This window comes from Hemicordylus capensis, chromosome 7, assembly GCF_027244095.1.
Source record: "Hemicordylus capensis ecotype Gifberg chromosome 7, rHemCap1.1.pri, whole genome shotgun sequence".
In the NCBI taxonomy this organism is placed as follows: domain Eukaryota; kingdom Metazoa; phylum Chordata; class Lepidosauria; order Squamata; family Cordylidae; genus Hemicordylus; species Hemicordylus capensis.
Window position 1 is genome coordinate 7671512 of NC_069663.1, and position 21737 is coordinate 7693248.

Sequence of the window (21737 nt, forward strand, 5' to 3'; positions counted from 1 at the left end):
AGCAGACACGCTGCAAAACTGTTGGAACATGTAATCTGAAAAACGCCCAGCTGTTGAACCCATCTCATCATACAACACCCATCAGCAAGTATACAGGTGCTCTTCCCAGAGCAGCCCCACCCGCCTAAGGGGACTATCTTATAGTGATGGATGTTGTAGTTAGGAACATAGGAAGCTGCCTTCTACTGAGTCAGACCCTTAGTCAGTCTAGCTTAGTATTGTCTACCCAGGCTGGCAGCGGCTTCTCCAAGGTTGCAGGCAGGAGTCTTTCTCAGCCCTATCTGGAGATGCTGCTGGGGAGGGAACTTGAAACCACGTGCATGCAAACACGCAGGTGCTCTTCTCAGAGTGGCCCCACCCCATAAGGCAGGCCTGCTCAACTTAGGCCCCCCAGTGGTTTTTGGACTACAACTCCCATAATCCCCAGGCACAGTGGCCAAGAGCCAGGGATTATGGGAGTTGTAGGCCTACATCTGCAAGAGGGCCAAAGTTGGGGATTTAAGGCTGGGAATAGTGTTCCCCCTAAAAGGGATTCCCACATGTTGACTACAACTCCCAGAATCCCCAGCCAAAGCCCATTGCAGCTGGGGATGCTGGGAGTTGTAGTGAACAACATCATATACCTGGCGTAAAAAAGTTGGTGTTTTTTCAGGTTCTTAATTTTTGCAAGACTACTCCACTTGCTGGGCACTTTGCTATTTACATTTTGAATGAGATTTGCCTGAACGGAAGTATTTTGCAGCTGTTGAGCAGCTAAGCTGGAAAGCACCTTCGTGTGTGTGTGTGTGTGTGTGTGTGTGTGTGTGTGTGTGTGTGTGTTTTTTAAGAAGGAGATCATCTAAAATTCAGAGTCATCTTCTGTTTGGGTAAATACGGTACAGGAGCAGCATTATAGTCTGAGATCAGGAACATTAACTCCCTAACATTCCAAGCTTGGAAACGGGTCATCTCTGGGAGACAGCAGGGCTCGAAGTAGCAGCTGTTTTGGAGTGGAGAGCTGCAAATAAGAGGGGCTGCTAAGGATGGAGTATAGGCTGGGCACACTTTTAAAACCAAGGCACAAGAGAACCGGGAGCCACTTCCTTACACACTAGGAGTAAGAACTCCATGGACATACTGGACACATTCAAGAGGTGCTGGGGTTGAATATAGGACCCTATGTAATCAAGGTATTTCTAGTGTGACTAGGGAAGGATTGGGTTAGAAGACAAGGCTGTAGCTTGGGGGCTTGCCAGATGGCACCTTGAAAGTGCTGCACTACTATAGGCTTGCTGTTCGTTTGTATGATCTGGATTTTGTCACGGTCTTGCATAGGGAGCAAATCGCACAGCCACAGCCTGTTTTGGATCTTGTCTTGACTTCTCAGGCTTAACACATGTGTCGTGAAGTAATTGCCGGTTTTCTGAGTGTTGGGAACAGTTTGCAGGCTTGCTGAGATTACTCAGAAGTAAAGGATTCCCTCTCCAAATATTTATATACTGCTTTTCGACAAATGTTCTCAAAGCGGTTTATACAGAAAGATAAAGTAAGATGGCTCCCTGTCTCGAAAGCGCTCACCATCTAAAAAAGAAACATAAGGTGGATACCAGGAACAGCCACTGGAGGGATGCTGTGCTGGGGCTGGATAGGGCCAGTTGCTCTCCCCCTGCTAAATATAAGAGAATCACCACTTTAAAAGGTGCCTCTTTGCTCAGTTAGCAGGGAGAGTTGAGTGGGCATCCTGACTACTGAGGTAAGAGTGTATAGGGTTGAAGCTGTAGAAGTGTGGCTTGCTTTGAAAGAGAGAGAGAAGGGGAGAGAGTGTGTGTGCGCGCGCGAACACCAGTAAAGTCACTGTCTGGAAAAGCTCCTGGAGGTTTGACTTTTCTGAAGCTGAGATGAATCCTCTGATCAGGAGTGAACAGTCAGGGAGGAGAGAACAAAGAGCAAGATATGGGCCCCCCTCTCTCAGGACCCAGGGAGGGACCCTTGTCCCCCTTGTTCAATTATAGCGACACCCCGGTTTGTACACATGTACACGTTTTTGTGCAAATAACTGCACATACACACACTCGTTTTTAAAGTGAACCTGGGTACATTCTCCCTTAAATGCAAGGTACAGGCCCGGAGCTAGGGATGTGCCCGAACCGGTTCGGAGGCCATGCTGGAGGCCTCTGAACCGGTCCGGTTCCGAGCCGGTCCGGCAGTTCGGCTCGGAGGGGGGCTGTAGCTTTAAGGGTGGCGGGGTAGTACTCCCCCCCCTGCCGCTGCCGCTGCCGCTCTTCCCCCTCCGGCGCTGTGTTATTTTCCAAAGTTTCTGGGGCGGCAGCATTCCTCCCTGCCGCCCCTGCCCCCATCGTTAGCCTGCAACAGCCGATGTAAAGAGCATGCATGCGCCTGTTCCGGCGTGCGCGCGCGCTCCGCATACGTCACACGTCGCTGCCCCAGAAACTTTGGAAAATAACACAGCGCCAGAGGGGGAAGAGCGGCGGGGGGGTAAGTACTACCCCCCCGCCCTTAAAGCTACAGCCCCCCCCGTGCCAGACCGGACCGGTTCGGGGGGTTGCACATCCCTACCCGGAGCCTGACCACCAGTGGCCTGTGTGTGGCTGCAGCCCCGCTCACCCTGCCCCCCGCGACTGACATGAGATGCAGGGCTAGCCACACCACTGCGTCTGACGTGAGATGCGGTGGGCGTGGTTTGGCTCCCGAATTGAGCCACAAGGCTCCGTTCGGGATATGGAGCCCAACTCCTGAAGGGGCCACGTGGCCCCTTCAGGAGCTAAACCAGCACCCCCACATCTGACGTCAGGCGCGGGGGGCGTATCGGGGCTGCGAGGCACAGCCCCTGATTGGGCGTGGCCTGGGTGTTTTGAACCTGTTCACCCAATGGTAGCTCCACCCCTGGCAAGGTACAGATAGGAAATGTACCACAGTAGTAGGTGAACATGAGGCGTGAACCACTGTATGCGCATGTGCTGAACATAACATGTGAATAGTAAAGGTGTTCCCAGTCTTGGGTCATCAGATGATGTTGGACTACAACTCCAATCATCCCCAGCCACAAAGGCCTTACCATTGTGACTGAGGATGATGGAAGTTGTAGTCCAGCAAAATCACTGGGAGTGGGGGAGCAAGACTGGAAACGCCGGGGCTAATAAATAATTTTATAGTGTTAGTCCTGTTTTTACAATGCAGGGAGCACAAAAACGACGTGATCCATCCAACACACTCTATATATGCTCTCCCTAGCCAATCCAATACAAATACATGACAATTCATGGCAATCAGTCGCAGTGCCGCTCTCCTGCCTCCAGAGGGCAACAGAGTTCCCGTCAGCACGCCGCGGACGCTCCGGCACTCCCCCTCTCTGTGGCAGTCCCCCGCGACCGGCCGCATAAGATCTCGTTCCGGGGCTCTCGCGCTCTCTTCCACGCCTCCAAAATGGCGGTGAGTAGCCGGGGTTGGTTGGGGTCGCCTTTAATCCGTCTCCATCCTCCCGGGCCGGCGTCCTTTTGGACGGGAATCTGCTCGGACGAGGAGGGGAGGACCTGGGGGTCTCGGATGGGCAGCTATGGGGGGTGGCGCTCCTCCCCTCAGAAGCGGAGGAGGCGTCGGAGACCGAGTGGCCCTGCGGGCCGGCGCTGCGCTTGCTAGACGTAGCGGGAGGCAGGCAGGCCCTGGAGCGGGGCCCAAGTGTTGTAATCCCCGGTCTCCCACTTTATTATCCCCGACCTGTACCCTCTTCTGCCCTTCATTGGTTTCCGGTTGCCACCTTTCTCTCCCTCTCCTCCTGGCTTTGCTCCTGTGCCTTTAAAGCCGCCCGAGAAAGAGAAGGGCAGCAAGTCGCGTTTCCCGGCCGTTTTCTCTTGCTGCTTGGAATGGGCTTCACCTTCGCTTGGGCAGTCCCGGTTCTCGTTGAGGAGCATCACCCGTCTGTGCTGCGTCGCTTCGAGCTGAATAGGAGGGTGCTCGTCACGTGACGGGCCAAAAATGTTGCCTGCCTCCCAAAAGCTAGCCTGTGGGTGGGAATGAATTGGCATTCCTAGAGGAGAGCTGGTCTGGTGGTAGCAAGCATGACTGGTTCCCTTAGGTAAGCAGGGTCTGCCCTGGTTTGCATTTGAATGGGAGACTTGATGTGTGAGCACTGTGAGATGTTCCCCTTCTTAGGGGATGGAGCCGCTCTGGAAAGAGCATCTAGGTTCTAAGTTCCCTCCCTGGTGGCATCTCCAAGATAGGGCTGAGAGAGATTCCTGCCTGCAACCTTGGAGAAGCCGCTGCCAGTCTGGGTAGACAATACTGAGCTAGATGGACCAGTGGTCTGACTTGGTATATGGCAGCTTCCTATGTAGGCTGGATCTCTTCCCCTGACATCTAGTTTTCTGTGTGGGGAAATGGTTCGTTTGTTTTCAGAGGAGGCTTCCATCAGGGGAACCCCTGACTACATCCTGAAGTGGGATGGCTACATGTTTGCCCACTTAGGGAAAATTACACTTTTAGTGTGTCAAAGTTCAGCTAGAGTTGCTGATGCAGGACCAGTTAAAATGCAAAGTTAGTTGCCTTTCGGACAATAGACTGTGGGGTGGAGAGCCAGTCTTGCGGATGGGGAGTTTGTAGAGTGTGTGAATTGTCCCCTTTGCTAAGCAGGGTTGCCTTGGTTTGCATTGGGATGGTTGACTACTTGGAAACGCTGTCTGCTGTAAGATCTTCCCCCCCGAGGGGATGGGACCATAGCTCTGTGGTGGAGCATCAGCTTGCATGCAGAAGGTTGCAGGTTCCATCTTTGGCAGCATCTCCAGGTAGGGCTGGGAATGATTCCTGGCTGGAGCCTTGGAGAGCTGCTGCCAGTCAGTATAGATCAGGCCTGCTCAACTTAGACACACACACACCCCAGCTGTTTTTGGACTACAGCTCCCAGTCACAGTAGCCAGTAGCCAGGGATTATGGGAGCTGTAGGCCAATATCTGTAGGAGGGCCAAAGTTGGACAGGCCTGGTGTAGACAATACTGAGCTAGGTGGACCTCTTTTCCATGAATTTATCTAAACCCCTCTTAAAGCCATCCAAGTTGTGGTTATCACCACATCTTGTGGCAGCTTCCTGTGTTCCTCTGTTTTAAGAACATAAGAGCAGCCTTGCTGGATCAGGCCCAAGGCCCATCTAGTCCAGCATCCTGTTTTGCATGGTGGCCCACCAGATGCTCCTAGGAAGCCCACATGCATCCCCTCTCTTGCTGCTACTTCCCAGCAACTGGAATTAGGAAGCATCCTGCCTCTGAGTCTGGAGGTGGTCTAAAGCCTTCAGACTACTAGCCACGGATAGACCTGTCTTCCATGAATTTATCTAAACCCCTCTTAAAGCCATCCAGGTTGGTGATTGTCACTACATCTTGCAGCAGAGAATTCCAGAGATTAATTATCTGTTGTGTGAAAAAGTTCGTCCTTTTGTCATGCCTAAATTTCCTGGCAGTCAATTTCATGGGATGACCCCTAGTGTTGTGCGAGAAGGTGAAAAATTTCTATCAACTTTCTCCACACCATGCATAATTTTATAGACCTGTATCATGTCTCCCCTCAGTCACCTCTTTTTCTAATCACGAGGCAAGGTGTTGTAGCCTTGCCTCATAAGGAAGGTGCTTCTGGCCCCTGATCATCTTGGTTGCCCTCTTCTGCACCTTTTCCAGTTCAACAATGTCCTCCTTAAGATACACTGACCAGAAATGTACACAGTACTCCAAATGTGGCTGCAGCATAATTTTGTATAAGGGCATTTTAATATTAGCAGTTTTATTTTCAGTCCCCTTCCTAATGATCCCTAGCATGGCGTTCTCCTCTTTCACAGCTGCCACACATTGAGTTGACACTTTCAGTGAGCTGTCCACCATGACCCCAAGGTCCCTCTCCTGGTCAGTCACTGACAGCTCAGATCCCATCAGCACATATGTGAAGCTGGAGTTCTTTGCCCCCAACATTGAACCACATTTGCTCTTTTCTTCCCCACTCCCGCAGTTTGGAGAGATCCTTTGGAGCTCCTCACAATCTGTTTTGGATTTCACTACCCTACATTTTGGTGTGACTCTACTGTCATTATCATTCTCTGGTTCATCCTGACATCTTGTAGGAAGCGATTTTTCTCCCTGAACAGGCATTGAAGGCGAGGGGAGACATCTGTTTCCCCCCTGCTCTCTAAAGTAGAGTTTCCCAAGGTTGGCCATTCCCGATGGCCTTGGCCATTGTGACTAGGGATGATGGGAGTTGTAGTCCAACAGCATTTGGGAACCCAAGGTTGGGAGCCCCTGTTCTAGAGAGTAAATAATCCATGGTAAGGCAGACCTTGACCAATTTTCTTTGGACCAGGAGCCAGCCCAAAAATGTAGGACCCAGACAAAAGGTATTTGACAAAATTTAATAAATTTAACTTAGTGATAGACATTGTGGTAGAGCGGGTAAATGGGTTCTCTTTGTCCCCTTTACAACTAACATACATGGAACAGAAACAGGACTGCCTGGGACAAATAAATGTTTTATTAAAGAACATTTCCTCTAAATATTTAATCTTGCATTTGTGAAGTAGGTTAGACTCTCTAGTAGGTTGCTTGCCAGAGCAGGGTAAAGGGATTTTGGCCGTTCCTGGTCCTCTGTAGTTCTTGCTCTTTTTCTTGGGTGCCAGAAATATCTAATCATGTGTGTGTGATGGCCTGTGGCTACAGCAATAAACTTGCTTACACTTAAATCATATTGGTTGCATTCCCATGCTTGTCATCAGATCAGGGCAACAAGGGAGCTGTGAAGCGAGAGGGAAGTGGAGAGGTGGGAGTAGACTGGTTGCCATAATAGACTGAGAAAAATTGTTGCTATCTGGCTTCTTATCGGGGAGGGGGGGCATGGTGGTTGTGACAATGGTAAGAGAGGACAGGGTGGGTGGCTGCAGTGTGGTTTGGAAAGGGGGCTTCCATTTCTGAATCGTCCCTGGATTGCAGCAATGAAAAGTGGGCATGGGAAAAGTCAGTGTGGTGACCTCCTTTTAAGGTCTAGGATTTCATGCTGGATTGGTAAAATGGAGCCAAAAATGGCACTTCTGTCCATGAGCCAGGCCCACAGACTTACAGTCCCATCTCGGGGCGAATGCTCACAGTGATTGTTGGCAACATCTACCCCCTAGAGATGGGAAGTAGGGGGTAGCATTACTGCACTTGCAGCTTTCTGTGTGTGATCACCCCTCTCTACCCCAAGAATGATTAGGGTAAAATTGCAGCCATTTTTGCACAGAGCAAAGCGTAGCATTAAGGTAACAAACATTTAGGTAACAAAAGGTAGCATTAAGGTAACGATAAACAAATTATTGTACTCTCTCCATGGAGTAGTCTTTGGAGAACTTCCTTGACAATTTTCATTTCCATTCCTCTGGCAACATCTTTAAACACTTCATAAAGTTTTAAAAAGCTTTTAAAACACCATTGCCGCTGCACATCTAATGGTCAGGACAAGAAAAGAACACACGGAAAGCTGAAAGCCCTGCCATGCTATTGCCTGTTTTACATCTCTCGGGGTGTAGACCTTGTCAGAAATTACAGTGAGCCTTTGCTCCCCCCAGAAGGTACCAACCACCCCTGCTGGCTCATGTAGTATTTTATTTATGTATATACTAGACTATACAAAAAAGTCCCTGGGCAGTTCACAATCTAAAAAATATTAAAGCAATTTAAAATGACAAATAAAAATATTTATTTACCATTTGTTAACGTTAAGGATCTTAATGAAAACGTCCCCCAACTCTGAGCAACCTTGTTGCATGCCGGCCCCTCTCTTTCGTGTTGTGTATCCTGGGTACTGGGTGAGGACTTCTCTGCTTGAACCGTGCTTCTTTCTTCTGCCTTCATGCAGCAACAAGACCAAGGTGAGAAGGAGAACCCCATGAGAGAGCTGCGCATCCGCAAACTCTGCCTCAATATCTGTGTCGGGGAGAGTGGGGACAGGCTCACCCGAGCAGCCAAAGTGCTGGAGCAGCTCACGGGACAGACTCCTGTTTTCTCCAAAGGTAAACCCGTTAGAAGAGTTTGGGTTGTGTTTGTAGCCTCTTCTGAAGAGAGGGGCAGGATGCAGCAGGCAAAGTAATGGTTCCAAATTAGTTGTCAAAGTTCTCTCCTTCAGAGGCAGTGCAGGAAGCTATTTCTGCCTGGTGTCTCCACTCCTCTTCCCACCCCTTTCAAGCCCATCTCTTGGATCAGCAGAAACACATATCCTAGTACAGGGGTAGGCAACATTGGTTCTCCAGCTGTTGTTGAACTACAACTCCCATCATCCTCATAGACTTATTTATTTATTTATTTATTTATTTATTTATTTATTTATTTATTTATTTATTTTTACATTTCTAGCCCGCTCTTCCTCTCTAAGGAGCCCAGAGCGGTGCGCTACATACTTGAGTTTCTCCTCTCCTCTCCTCATCATCCTCAGGATGATGAAAGTTGTAGTTCAATAATAACTGGAGAAACAAGGTTGCCTGCCCCTGGACTGGTCTCTTCTGAGTTGTGTAGTGAGAACCCACAAGTTGTGCAGTGTTTTTGCAAGTGCAGAACTGCCATTTGGGCATCACTTGCTTACACCTGAAGCTGGCTCTAGAATAAAGACCTTTCTTAAAGACCTCAAGGCCCAGAGATGGAAGTTTGGGGCGTTCAACAAGTTTGAAATTTTTTTTTTAAAAAATACATATATTTAAGGAATTGTTGAAGACCCGTCTCTTTAGAGAGGTGTTCTAACATGTTAGCTGTAACTATATCTGGTGGATTTTAACTTGTAATTTTAAATTTTGGTTGTAACTGAGGCTTTTTTTGTGTGTTTCTCTTTTATATTGTTTTTATAGTGTGTGTGTTTTACTGACTTTTTTAGCAGCCCTAAGCAGTAGTGTACTAGATGGGCAGGTTATAAACATTTTAAATAAATAGGATGCAACATCTTTATTTGAAATATCAAAATACATCCAAATCATATTCTAAATTTTGTGCAGCCGCTGTTAAGATCTGCCAACAATTAATTTCTACACTTTAGATCTTACCATAAAGCATTTACTTTGTTGGTGTATTGTATGATAGATTTATTATCTGAATGTTTTATAATTTGTTGTGTTTATGTCTGATCTATGATTGTAATAAAGCTGTTCATTCATTCATTCATTCAAATCATAGCATTGAAAACAGTTTATGTGGGTCTTCAGAGTCTTGCATTTTGCTCATTCCAATATTAGAAAAACAATATGCATCTAGTCACAAATTGATCTATTGTATCCATATCCCTGGAACATTTTAAAAAATGTGAGTTTTAACAAAAAAAATGTGCTCCACATATATTTTAACCAATCTAACCTTGCTGAAGATGTTACTTTCCCCCCACATTTTTACAATACAGATTCTTGCTGTTAATAGACAAGTGATGGTTTCTGCATCTTTGCAATACTTCTTGTACAGCCAAAAAGAATTATCTTTGGATCATTAGTTAAATTATATCCTGTCATTTCATTAATTGTTGATATTACATATTTCCAAAAGTTAATAAGTGGGCATAAAAATATATGTTAAATATCTGCCCCAGGAGACTGACACCTCCAGCAATGATCATCCATCAAATGATATACTTTAAAAATAACAACAACTGTATTTGTTGCTGACCACATAACGCATTGTTCTCTGGGCAGACCACAAAGTAAAACAATTAAATAAACCATACAGTTCAAACACCATTAAAACAAAAGATTACAATACAATAAAAATAAGTTTTAAAGCTTTTTTTAAAGGCCTGGGTGAACAGAAAGGTCTTCATCCTGGTGTCTAAAAGAACAAAGTCACAAATCCTCGCTAGGGAGACTATTCCATAGGCAGGGTGCCACCACTGAAATGGCCCCCTCCCTCGTTGCCACCCACCTCATCTCATTTGGCAGGAGTACTCCGAGCAGGGCCTCTGAAGAAGATCTCGGGGTCCGGAAGGGACATATGGGGCAAGTTGTGCCTCAGCCTTTAAAGGTTAAAACCAGTACTTTGAATTCGGCCTGGAAATGAACAGGGAGCTGGTTTGACTCCTTGTATATACCATATCATAATTGTGTCTGTCTCTTAGAATGATCTAGCTGAAAATTGGATATTTCTTCTACAGCTCGATACACTGTCAGATCCTTTGGCATCAGGAGGAATGAGAAGATTGCTGTCCACTGCACTGTCCGTGGGGCCAAAGCTGAGGAGATCCTGGAGAAAGGGTTGAAGGTGAGCTACCGCCCCCTTGATATATTTGGATTCATTTTTAGCAGAACTTGGTATTCTGAAAGGGAAAAAGCTAACTCTGATGTAAACCTTTCAGGTGCGAGAATACGAGCTGAGGAAAAACAACTTTTCTGACACTGGCAACTTTGGTTTTGGAATCCAGGAGCACATTGACCTGGGGATCAAATACGATCCCAGCATTGGAATCTATGGCTTGGACTTCTACGTGGTTTGTATACTTCGCTTACCCTCTGTTGTTTGGCCTTGTCCTGTAGGGGGTCCTCCCCTTTGCCATCGCCTTGCAGTGGCAGCAGCCATCAGCAGCATGGCCTGACGCACAGGAGGAGAGCTGTCACCTCAGAGAAACCAGGCAGGCTGGCTAAATGCTGCCGCTGGAGCACATGGTGTATGCATGCAAATGTCCCCCAAGATTGGGTCGCTCCAAAGCGATCAGTAGGGAGTATCGTTTCTATGCACACCTGAGGTTCGGCATGCTCGTACCCTATGGGCTTATGGAGGTGCAGAGTGATGTACATGCAAGCTTCCTGCAGTCTTTCCTCATACTGCAGGTGAAACTCGGAAAATTAGAATATCGTGCAAAAGTCCATTAATTTCAGTAATGCAAATTAAAAGGTGAAACTGATATATGAGACAGACGCATTACATGCAAAGCGAGATAAGTCAAGCCTTAATTTGTTACAATTGTGATGATCATGGCATACAGCTCATGAAAACCCCAAATCCACAATCTCAGAAAATTAGAATACTACATAAGACAAGGATTGAAGAATAGAACAATATCGGACCTCTGAAAAGCATAAGCATGCATATGTATTCAGTACTTGGTTTGGGCCCCTTTTGCAGCAATTATTGCCTCAGTGCGGCGTGGCATGGATGCTATCAGCCTGTGGCACTGATGAGGTATTATGGAAGACCAGGATGCTTCATTAGCGGCCTTCAGCTCTTCTGCATTGTTTGGTCTCATGTCTCTCATCCTTCTCTTGGCAATGCCCCATAGATTCTCTATGGGGTCAGGTCAGGTGAGTTTGCTGGCCAATCAAGCACAGTACACTGTATACTTTTCAGAGGTCGGATATTGTTCTATTCTTCAATCCTTGTCTTCTTGGTTCCATGTAATATTCTAATTTTCTGAGATTGTGGATTTGGGGTTTTCATGAGCTGTACGCCATGATCATCACAATTATAACAAATTAAGGCTTGACTTATCTCGCTTTGCATGTAATGCGTCTGTCTCATATATCAGTTTCACCTTTTAATTTGCATTACTGAAATTAATGGACTTTTGCACGATATTCTAATTTTCCGAGTTTCACCTGTATTCTGGTGACTGGTAAAGATTAATCCTGCGGTCTAACTAAATGACATGTTTTCTTCCCATGTTGACATTGCCGCTGTATGTACACAAGTTCAAATCCCCTCTTGGCTGTCAATACACTTGAACAGTTATCTCTTACAGGGATGTGCACGAACCGGTCCACAGGCCATGTTAGAAGCCTGCGAACTGGTTCGCAAGTGGCCTGGTCTGACGCCGGGGGTATGTGTTGTTTTAAGGGCAGGGGGTTATACTTCCCCCTCCCACCGCTTTCCCCCCTCCGCTCCATTTTTTAGTGAAATTTTCAGAGCGGCAGCAATCCTCCCTGCCGCCTTGTTGACTGCCAAAAGCAGAAGTAACTCCCGTGCATGCGCCCTCTGCTCATGCGCGCCGCCCCAAAAATTTCACTCAAAAATGGAGCGGAGGAGGGAAAGCGGTGGGAGGGGTAAGTAGAACACCCCCGCCGCCGCCCTTCAAACGACACACACACCCCGGCGTCGGACCATGCCTCCATGGTCCGTGCACACCCCTAATCTCTTAGCCTAGCCTACTAAACGGGATGATTATGAGAATAAAGTGGTGAGAATTTTTAAGTATCTAATACCCTGGAGAGTGCTTTCAGAATGAGTGTCAATACACTCTGTTGCTGCAAGTATATGGAATAGGCAAGTATCCTTTTAGAATGGGCAGCAGAATGGACAGCAGGCATGCTTGGCAGTCCCTTGCTGTGTTCTTGTAGCTTTAAATAGATTTGAATTGCTTTTAGAGTGGCACGGTTTTAATTTGGATTTTGTTTAGCTGTAACAATTTTACTCGGCCCTTTTGTGTGTCTCTTGGGCCATAAGGTAAAATGTTAAACTAAGATCTGTATGGATAAACAGTATCAGGGCCGTTATCCTCAGCCAGACATGGGTGTGGATGTCTTGTGGTCCTATCTGCTTAATTTATTTCTAGTGCTTTCCCCCATTTTTGGGGAATGGGAGCTCATAGCTGGTCTTGCAGTAAAGGTAAAGTGTGCCATCAAGTCGATTTCGACTCCTGGCACCCACAGAGCCCTGTGGTTGTCTTTTGGTAGAATACAGGAGGGGTTTGCCATTGCCTCCTCCCATGCAGTAGGAAATGGTGCCTTTGAGCATCTTCCTATATTGCTGCTGCCCAACATAGTACCAGCGGGGATTCGAACCGGCAACCTTCTGCTTGCTAGTCAAGCCTTTCGCTGCTGTGCCACTTAAGGTGGTCTTGCAGTTGTGAGCATGAATTGTCCCCTTTGCTAAGCAGTGCTACTGTGGTGTGTATTTGGATGGGTGACTACACATGGGTGCTGTAAGATACTCCCCATAGGGACGAGGTCTTAGCTCACCCACAGGCTTGTATCCAGAAGGTCCTAGGCTCACCGGCAGCATCTCCAGGTGGGGCCGGGAGTGACTCCTGTGTGAAACCTTGGAGAGCCACTGCCAGTCAGGGTGGACAATAGATCGACCAAGGGTCTGACTTGGCAGCTTCCTATGTTCCTGTGTTTAGCTTTGCAACAACTCTTTAAGGGAAATTAGGCTGTGTAGCTTGCTTAAGAACACCCAGCAAATTCCATTGCCGAACAGGCTTTTGAACCTGGGGTTTTTTCGTTGCTACACAGCAGCACTTGGCCCTGGCATTATTTTGGCCCTCTTTGGACCTCTGGAAGTGGTTAGATGGTGGAAACTTGGCATTTGAGGTGTGGGCTCTCTCAAGTTGTTCTCTCTCTCCCTCTCCCTCCATTTTTCAGTGACTACCCCAAATAATAACGCATCACTGAAAAGCTTTCCCAAGCTAGTTTTCAGGAGTAAACTAAACTTGTGTTGTTGCCGCCGCAGGTTCTGGGCAGGCCAGGTTTCAGCATTGCTGACAAGAAGCGCCGAACCGGCAGCATCGGGGCCAAGCACAGAATCAGCAAGGAGGAAGCCATGCGCTGGTTCCAGCAGAAGGTGAGGCCTGCCCTTCCATTCATTCAGTCTGTCAGTGGCTACTAGTCCTGATGGCTATGGGCTCCATGTTCGGAGGCAGGATGCCTCCGAATACCAGTTGCAGGGGAGTAACAGCATTCCCAGGAAGAGGGGCATGCCTTCTTCTCCTGGCTGTGGGCTTCCCAAGGCATCTGTTTGTTGGGCCAGTGTGGGAAACTAGGTGCTGTTACTAGATAGGCCTTTGGCCTGGTCCAGCAAGGTGGTTCTTAAGTTCAGATGCTGTGCTGGAGCTTTCAGGAGGTGTCAGTCAATTTTATTGATCTTCTGAGCTGTGTTGCAGACATCTCTTAGCTTCCCCTCTCCTCCCTATCCTGTCTTGCTAAGGGCATAATCTAAATAAGTGTTGAGTCTTTGGGATGGGGTGAGCAGTAATGTTAAACTCTTAAAGCAGAGCAAAAGCCCTCCAATTGTATACACAGCTTATCTTGCATTTCTAATGGATTTTCAATAAAGTGTTCTTTTAGAAGGCCCGAGTTTGAACAGGTTGGGAGTGCTGTGTTGAACTGTTAGCACTAACTGCGTCAGGTGTGACGGCTCTATGTAAAGAATGTACCAGATGCACACATGACTTGCGTTGCACTACACAGCAAAGTGGTTGGGATTTGTGTTGGGTCTAGTTCACACAACTCCTTACAATAATAGGAAAGTGTCACTGAAGATGCACCTCAACATGGTAAGACTGTTTCATTGCCTTGTGCTAGAAAAGAGACACTGATAAGCATTTGTCTTATCACACAAACAGACTTATAAATTGCAAGGTGGTTCTTCAGACCACTGCTACAATTAAAAAGCAAAACAAACCTGGTGATAATGAAATGCTTGAAAGAGGAAACGGTTTTGCTTCTTCGTGTATCTGATGATCTTTTTCTTCCCTTCCAGTATGATGGCATCATCCTTCCTGGTAAATGAACAGTTCCCGATATTTAAAAAGCGAATAAAATTTTTCACAGTTTAAACTTGCTGTGTGTGCATTTTGTGGAGCATCCCCCTCTTTTTCTTTTTTGGAGTTGTTTAGATTCTTATTTCTGAGTCACTATCGTCACCCACCCTCCGTTGTGTCTTAAGAAGCACACAATGGTTCACACAGCCATTTGAATCTAGTGGACTAGATTAGTGTGGAGTGCTGACTTTAACGTGATAGTGTGAACCCATACCAAGGTGGAATTTCAGATTTATCTTGGGCCATCAGCCCCCTTGGTGTGGGTTCACACATCACACGAATGTCGGTAACCCCCATTAAATCAAGAATCAAATGATTGATTGAACCGGGCCATTGCCTGCCACAGCCTGCAAGAAACTTGGGGGCAGGGTGTTGTAATGGGCCTAGCTAAGTAGAGGCCTGCTCAGAAATTTATTCACCTGAATCGGAGAGGGCCAAATGACAGCTTTCCAGCAAAGTCAGGCCTGCACCCTAATTCAGTCAGTTCTTGAAGCCTGTCATTGGGGGCCCTGCCACTCTCGAGGATGAAGGCAGGAAAGTTTATTTTGCGCTCAAAGCCTGGGGCTGACAGTGGCTTGGACAGGAAGGGTCCAGTTCCCCAACTTGGAAAACTGGCCATCTTTCACGCCGTTAATATCTTCAGTCCACTCTCTCACTAACCTTATCTGCTTTTGCCCCACTTCAGATCTTGCAGCTGTGAAAAGGACTTTCAGGCATCTGGGTTACTAGATGTCTTATTCTGATTTATTAAAAGGATATGCTAGATCTGTGATATTCACTATTTCTTCAAGCAGGGGCCACTTTGGCAAAAAAAAAAAAATTAATTCAATGTGAGAGCCATTTCCTGCTGTGCTGACCTCTGCACAGTAGTGTACATTTCACAGTGCTCAGTGGGTTCCTTAAGAAAGGGAGAGCCCTCTCTTTTAAGAGCTCTCTGGGGAAAGCACTGGGAAGAGCTACACTTCCCAGCATTCTGTGCTCGCCTTTCAAGATGGTGCAGGGACTTGGGAGGGCTCTGCTTCCCTTAAAGTAGCCCCACCCCACCCCCTGGCACTAGGCAAAGTGCATCACTGCACGGTGGTCTCCCCTCCACATGGTGCCGGGGGAGTTTGCAGAGTATTCAGCTTGGGCTGAAATTTCACATAGGCCCAATAAACAATTGGAGATCTGCACTTGTTGGTGGCTGCCAGTGGCCTCCAGGCCATATGCAAACCACAAGTGCTGTGGTGCATGCCTTCACTCTATGCCCTTGGTGCCATTAATTATAGCAATAGCACTTACATTTATATACCGCTCTATAGCCGAAGCTCTCTAAGCGGTTTACAATGATTTAGCATATTGCCCCCAACATTCTGGGTACTCATTTTACCGACCTCGGAAGGATGGAAGGCTGAGTCAACCTTGAGTCCCTGGTCAGGATCGAACTTGTAACCTTCTGGTTACATGGCGGCAGTTTTACCACTGCGCCACCAGGGGCTCTTATGAATGGTATCCGTTTGCAGAACTAAATGCTCAAAGGCATGTTCTTGAATGGAGGAGAGCCCTGAGCCAGTCTCCTGACTGCCTCCTAGCCTCTGTTTTTGCTGATTCTCTTCTGAACCCCGTTCAAGACTTAATGGAGAGCTGTTAGTTGTCTGTGACTCGGGTGGTGGTAAAAGAGCCCCATTTGCTTGTCTGCCTTGGCTTGCCAAGCAACCAAGACGTTTCCTGTATTTTTATTTTTTTGATGTCTTTAAAGATTAATTGGTTATTTTTTGTGTTTGTTCATGTGAACTGCCTGAAGCCATTTGGGTTAGTTCTAATATATCCTGCTTAGCGAAGGTCTTTCCCAACCCTGTCTGGAGATGCCGGCAGGGATTGATCCTGAGACCTTCCACATGCGGAGCAAATGCTCTTCTGCTGAGTAATGGCCCCATCCCTAATATGTAGTGAAGCCTTTTCTGCTTAGTGAAAACTGATGCAGCATGGTGTAGTGGTTAGAGTGCGGGACTAGGACCAGAGAGACCGGAGTTCAAATCCCCCTTCAGCCATGAGACTTGCTGGGTGACTCTGGGCCAGTCACTTCTCTCTCAGCCTGACCTACTTCACAGGGTTGTTGTGAGAAGAAACTTAAGTATGTAGTACACCGCTCTGGGCTCCTTGGAGGAAGAGCAGGATATAAAATGTAAATAAATAATTAAATCCAAAAGCAGCTTCTGGCCCTTTTAAAACAAAAAACTGTGTGCCCTGGTCTTTACGTCCCCTGTGTGGTGCTAACTCGCTCTGCCCAAAGGGAACTGAGCACGTGATGCCTTTGCCCAAGGCGGTAGAAGTGAGTGTGGACAACCACCCTGCAATTACTGGTCTTTGATTGCCCCTCTCTTAATTGTTTAGTCCCCTAGCAACAGAGTTCCATGAGATTTAATGTGAAAGAAAAGAATCCTGTAGGAAGATGATGCAAAACAGGACACCACAAAGCAGTACTGCAATATTCTTTGTGGTGAAACACACACACACCCCCAGTCAACCCTATGAGTGGTTCCCTGACTGTTTGTTGGGTCTATTTGGAGCTTCAGCCAGAAAGGAATACTCTGCACAGCACCCCCATATGCACGCACACACATCCCAAGCGGTAGTGACAAGAATTTCCAGACTTGTACAAGGGAGGTGGGCGGGGCCTTTAAAGGCAAACTGAACAGGAGGAGAGCTGGTTTTGTGGTAAAGGTAAAATGTGCCATCGAGTCAGCTTCGATTCCTGGCAACCACATAGCACTGGTTGTCTGGTAGAATACAGGAGGAGTTTCCCATTGCCATCTCCCGCGCAGTATGAGATGATGCCTTTCAGCATCTTTCCTATATTGCTGCTGCCTGATATCGGTGTTTCCCATAGTCTGGGAAACATACCAGCAGGGATTTGAACTGGCAGCCTCTGGCTTGCTAGTCAAGTCATTTCCCCGCTGTGCCATTAGGTGGCTTGGTCTTGTGGCAGCAAGCATGAATGGTTCCCTTTGCTAAGCAGGATCTGCCCTGGTTTGCATTTGAATGGGAGACTACTTGTGAGAACTGTAAGATATTCCCTTAGAAGATGAAGTTGATCTGAGAGAAACCTAAAAACATAGGAAGCAGCCATATCCTGAGTCAGACCATTTCCCCATCTAGCTCAGGATTGTCTACACAGACTGGCAGTGGCTTCTCCAAGGTTGCAGGCAGGAATCTCTCTCAGCCTTATCTTGGAGATGCTGCCAGGGAGGGAACTGGGAACCTTCTGCTCTTCCCAGAGCGTCCCCATCCACTAAGAATCTCTTACAGTGCTCACACATGTAGAGGTGGGTCTCATGATCAAGGAGACCTGTCTCGGGAGGGTTAGCGGGAAGAGTGGGCTTAGCCTGCCCTCCCCGCACACGAGCAGAAATGCAGCCCTGGGCAGCCGGATTGGCCTCCATCATGGAGCTGGCGGGGCCTGAGGAGTTCAGGGGCCGTGCGGCCCCCAGAACCTCCAGCATGCCTTGCGCAAGCAACCTCCGAGCCGGGGGTCTACTTGTGAGTTGCTGCGGTGTGGCAACACACGATTAGAAAAACCAGGTTTGCGGAGCGCTCTCTCTGCAAACCCAGTTTAAGGGTAGGGCTACTTAAGCGGGTGACCCGGCGGTTGTCATGATGGGAGAAAATCGGGCTAGCCTCGTGTGAATAGCCTCTTAGTCTCCGATTAATATGCAAACCAGGGTAGACCCTGCTTAGCAAAGGGGGTAATTCATGCTTGCTCCCAGGTTCCCTCCCTGGCATCTCCAAGATAGGGCTGAGAGAGACTCCTGCTTGCAACTTTGGAAAAACCTCTGCCAGTCTGTGAAGACAATACTGAGCTAGATGGACCAAAGGTCTGACTCGGTAGAAGGCAGCTTCCTAGGTTCCGATGAGCCCTTTCACACCAACTTTCTCTGCGTGCGCAGAGTGCTGGGAAGTGTAGCCCTTTCCCTTCCCAGGTCTTTCCTCCTAGAGCTCTGAAGAGGGGACTCCGTCTCTCTTTAAGGCACCTTCCCAGCAGTGAGAAAAGTACAGTAGAGTGCAGAGACCAAGACTGGAGATTTTCTCTCACGTTGAAGGGTTTTTGTTTTGTTTGGGGCCAAAGTGTCTCATGCTTCAAAAAAATCACAGCACCTCGTTGTTGGCTGTAGATTTTCAGGAAGCTGAAATGTGACTGTTGTGAGGCAGAATGTTTACATTGCAGAGGAGGAAGAGAGCTGGTCTTGTGGTAGCAAGCATGACTTGTCCCCATAGCTAAGCAGGGTCTGCCCTGGTTGGTTGCATTTGAATGGGAGACTAGAAGTGTGATCACTGTAAGATATTCTCCTCAGAGGATGGGGTTGCTCTGGGAAGAGCATCTAGGTTCCAAATTCCCTCCCTGGCAGCATCTCCAAGATAGGGCTGAGAGAGACTCCTGCCTGCAATCTTGGAGAAGCCGCTGCTCGCAAGGAATTGGTCCAGACTCATGATGAAAGGAAACATTTCTGTCTTCCCACACGCTTTCCAAAATCTGTTCTTCTCTGCATCAGTTAAATATGCCTGAGAGCAATGTGGTGTCGCCTTGCCCCATAGCTAGATAAGAGAGAGGGCAGACTGCTCCACAAAACACAGGAGGACCTTTGCTTTGCCCCGAGAGGACTGGGAACATGATGGAGCATGATCTCATCCCACCGGGGTTTGTGCCTTTTCTAGTTCTGAAAGTCCCAGCAGGCTGGGCTAATCAGTCCCTACGGATATATCGCAGTTCCTCTCGTCTGCAGCACATCTCCAACCTCTTCCTTGTTGATGTGATTATTTGCATGTCCTTTTATGTTAAGATACTGGATTTCACTCCCTCCTTGTGTGTGCTGGTCCTCAGAGTTGGCACCAAGGAAAATGGCAACTAATTGCCCAGAAATTGAAAACCATGGTTGCTGATATGAAATCATTTGGTTTTCTGTCTCAGAACCTGATAAGAGATTCAGGTTCTCGCATCCCTGATGTTTATTTTATTGATTTGATTTATAGACTGCCCTACCTAAAGATTTTTAGATTGTTAAATTGTTTTAAGTTTTTGTTTTATGCTGTTGTTTTATGCTGCTGTTTATGTTGTTGTTTTATGCTGCTGTTAACCACTCAGAGACAAAAGTTTGGGGCGGTGTACAAATGTGATAAATAAAGAAATAAATAAAAATAAAGTGGCACAGGGCAGTTTACACTAAAATAAAAAATACATAATTAAAATCAAAATTAAAAACAGATTTAAAAGACAATTAAAAATAGATAACATTAAAAGCCAGGCTAAAAAGATGGGTCTTTAAGGCTAACCTGAAGATCTCCAAGGAAGACAATCCTCTTATATCCACAACCTAGGAGCAACAGCTGAGAAGGCGTGTTGTATCTGCATTTTCACATCCCTGTAGTAAATGCTTTGGGCTGCAAGGGAAGTTCTAAGGCTAGGCAGCTGCTTGACTTTTTCCTCTGTTGCTACCAGGGGGTGTAGCAAGGTTGGAGTGGGCCCAGAGACAAGATTTTAAAATGGGCCCTCCCTCACTGAAGCTCTGCTCATGAAGTAAAGGAATCTTAAATGAGGCTGAATAGTGGAAGCAAAAAGCATAGTAAAATTTATCTATAGATATAGATATAGATCTCCCCTATGTGCCACAATAGAACATCATCTTAAATTATTTTTTTAAAGGTTTTGTAAATTGTGGATGATGCAAGTCATTTCATGGTACTAGAGAACGACATGCTGTTCTGGTGGCTCCAGGTCTTAACACTCACATCAATTTCGGAGGATGAATACAACTGAAGGAAGCCCAGGCGGGTGCGTGGCTGGGGGAGTCAGTCATGTGACTTGCCTCTGGGGGGGCCCCAAGGCAGTGGGCCCCCAGATAACTGTTTCCCCTTGCCCTATTATAGTTACACCCCTGGTTGCTACCCATCTCTTCCCTGCCCTGGTGCTTCCTTTGCATTGTCTTCTGATGTAAATCTAGACTTTTTTCAGTGAAACGATGGAGTTCCCAACTTTAGGTCCCCAGATGTTGATGTCCTACCACTCCCATCTTCCCCAGTCACAATGGCCTTTGCTTTAATACATAGCTACTGTTGCCAGGAAGAAACTCTTTATGGTTTAGCAAGCTGGAGTGGTCGATACCATCTGGGGGCAGGGGGTCAAAAGATAGCACTGCCATCCTCACAGCTTTCAGTGTGCTTGTCCTGGCCATTTATTGGCCTCCCGACTGGGCTTGCAGCGGTCAAACATGCAATGGTGCTTTAAAGAGTTTTAAAAGCACAAAAATCAATATACACTTTTATCAATGTTGTCAGAGGAATAGAAATGAAAATTGGCAAGCATATACTCTAAAGATGACTCCATGTGAAAAGTACAACTTGTTCATGGTGACCCTAACCCAGCGGTAGGAAACCTGAGCTTGCCAGCTGTTGAGGAACTACAACTCTCATCATCTCCAGCTGCAATTTACGGCTGCTGGGGATGATGGGAGTTGTAGTTCGGCAACCACAGGAGAGCCAAAGTTGCCCACACTTGCCTGAACTTTTCCTCTGTACAATAATGACTGCCATTTTTGCTAACTGAGCAAAGAGGCACCTTTTAAAAGGGGTGGTTCTCTTTATTGAGCAGGGGGAGAGCAACTGGCCCGATCCAACCCCAGCACAGCATCCCTCCAGTGGCTGTTGTTGGTGTCTGTCCTATGCTTCTTTTTTTAGACTGAGAGCCCTTTGGGGACAGGCAGCCATTTAATTAATGTATGTATGTATGTACAGGTGAAACTCGGAAAATTAGAATATCGTGCAAAAGTCCATTAATTTCAGTAATGCAAATTAAAAGATGAAACTGATATATGAGACAGACGCATTACATGCAAAGCGAGATAAGTCAAGCCTTAATTTGTTATAATTGTGATGATCATGGCGTACAGCTCATGAAAACCCCAAATCCACAATCTCAGAAAATTAGAATATTACATGGAACCAAGAAGACAAGGATTGAAGAATAGAACAATATCGGACCTCTGAAAAGTATAAGCATGCATATGTATTCAGTACTTGGTTTGGGCCCTTTTTGCAGCAATTACTGCCTCAATGCGGCATGGCATGGATGCTATCAGCCTGTGGCACTGATGAGGTATTATGGAAGACCAGGATGCTTCATTAGCGGCCTTCAGCAATTCTGCATTGTTTGGTCTCATGTCTCTCATCCTTCTCTTGGCAATGCCCCATAGATTCTCTATGGGGTC

General features: G+C 47.0%; 1 protein-coding gene across 1 annotated transcript; it reads left to right on the top strand.

The window, feature by feature from the left end:
- The first annotated feature begins 3234 nt into the window (after positions 1-3234).
- RPL11 (ribosomal protein L11) lies at positions 3235-14515 on the top strand. Its single transcript, XM_053268537.1, has 6 exons — positions 3235-3429; positions 7861-8014; positions 10123-10229; positions 10324-10455; positions 13410-13520; positions 14439-14515. The coding sequence occupies exons 1-6, from the start codon at positions 3250-3252 to the stop codon at positions 14466-14468; spliced, it is 714 nt and encodes a 237-aa protein (XP_053124512.1). The 5' UTR covers positions 3235-3249; the 3' UTR covers positions 14469-14515.
- The last annotated feature ends 7222 nt before the right edge of the window (positions 14516-21737 follow it).

Excerpts from the sequence above, each read along its gene's own strand:
- RPL11 (XM_053268537.1), top strand. The coding sequence starts at position 3,250 with ATGACAATTCATGGCAATCAGTCGCAGTGCCGCTCTCCTGCCTCCAGA. Across the intron at positions 3,430-7,860 it reads TCCACGCCTCCAAAATGGCG|CAACAAGACCAAGGTGAGAA; the intron begins GTGAGTAGCCGG and ends GCCTTCATGCAG. Across the intron at positions 10,456-13,409 it reads ATGGCTTGGACTTCTACGTG|GTTCTGGGCAGGCCAGGTTT; the intron begins GTTTGTATACTT and ends TTGCCGCCGCAG.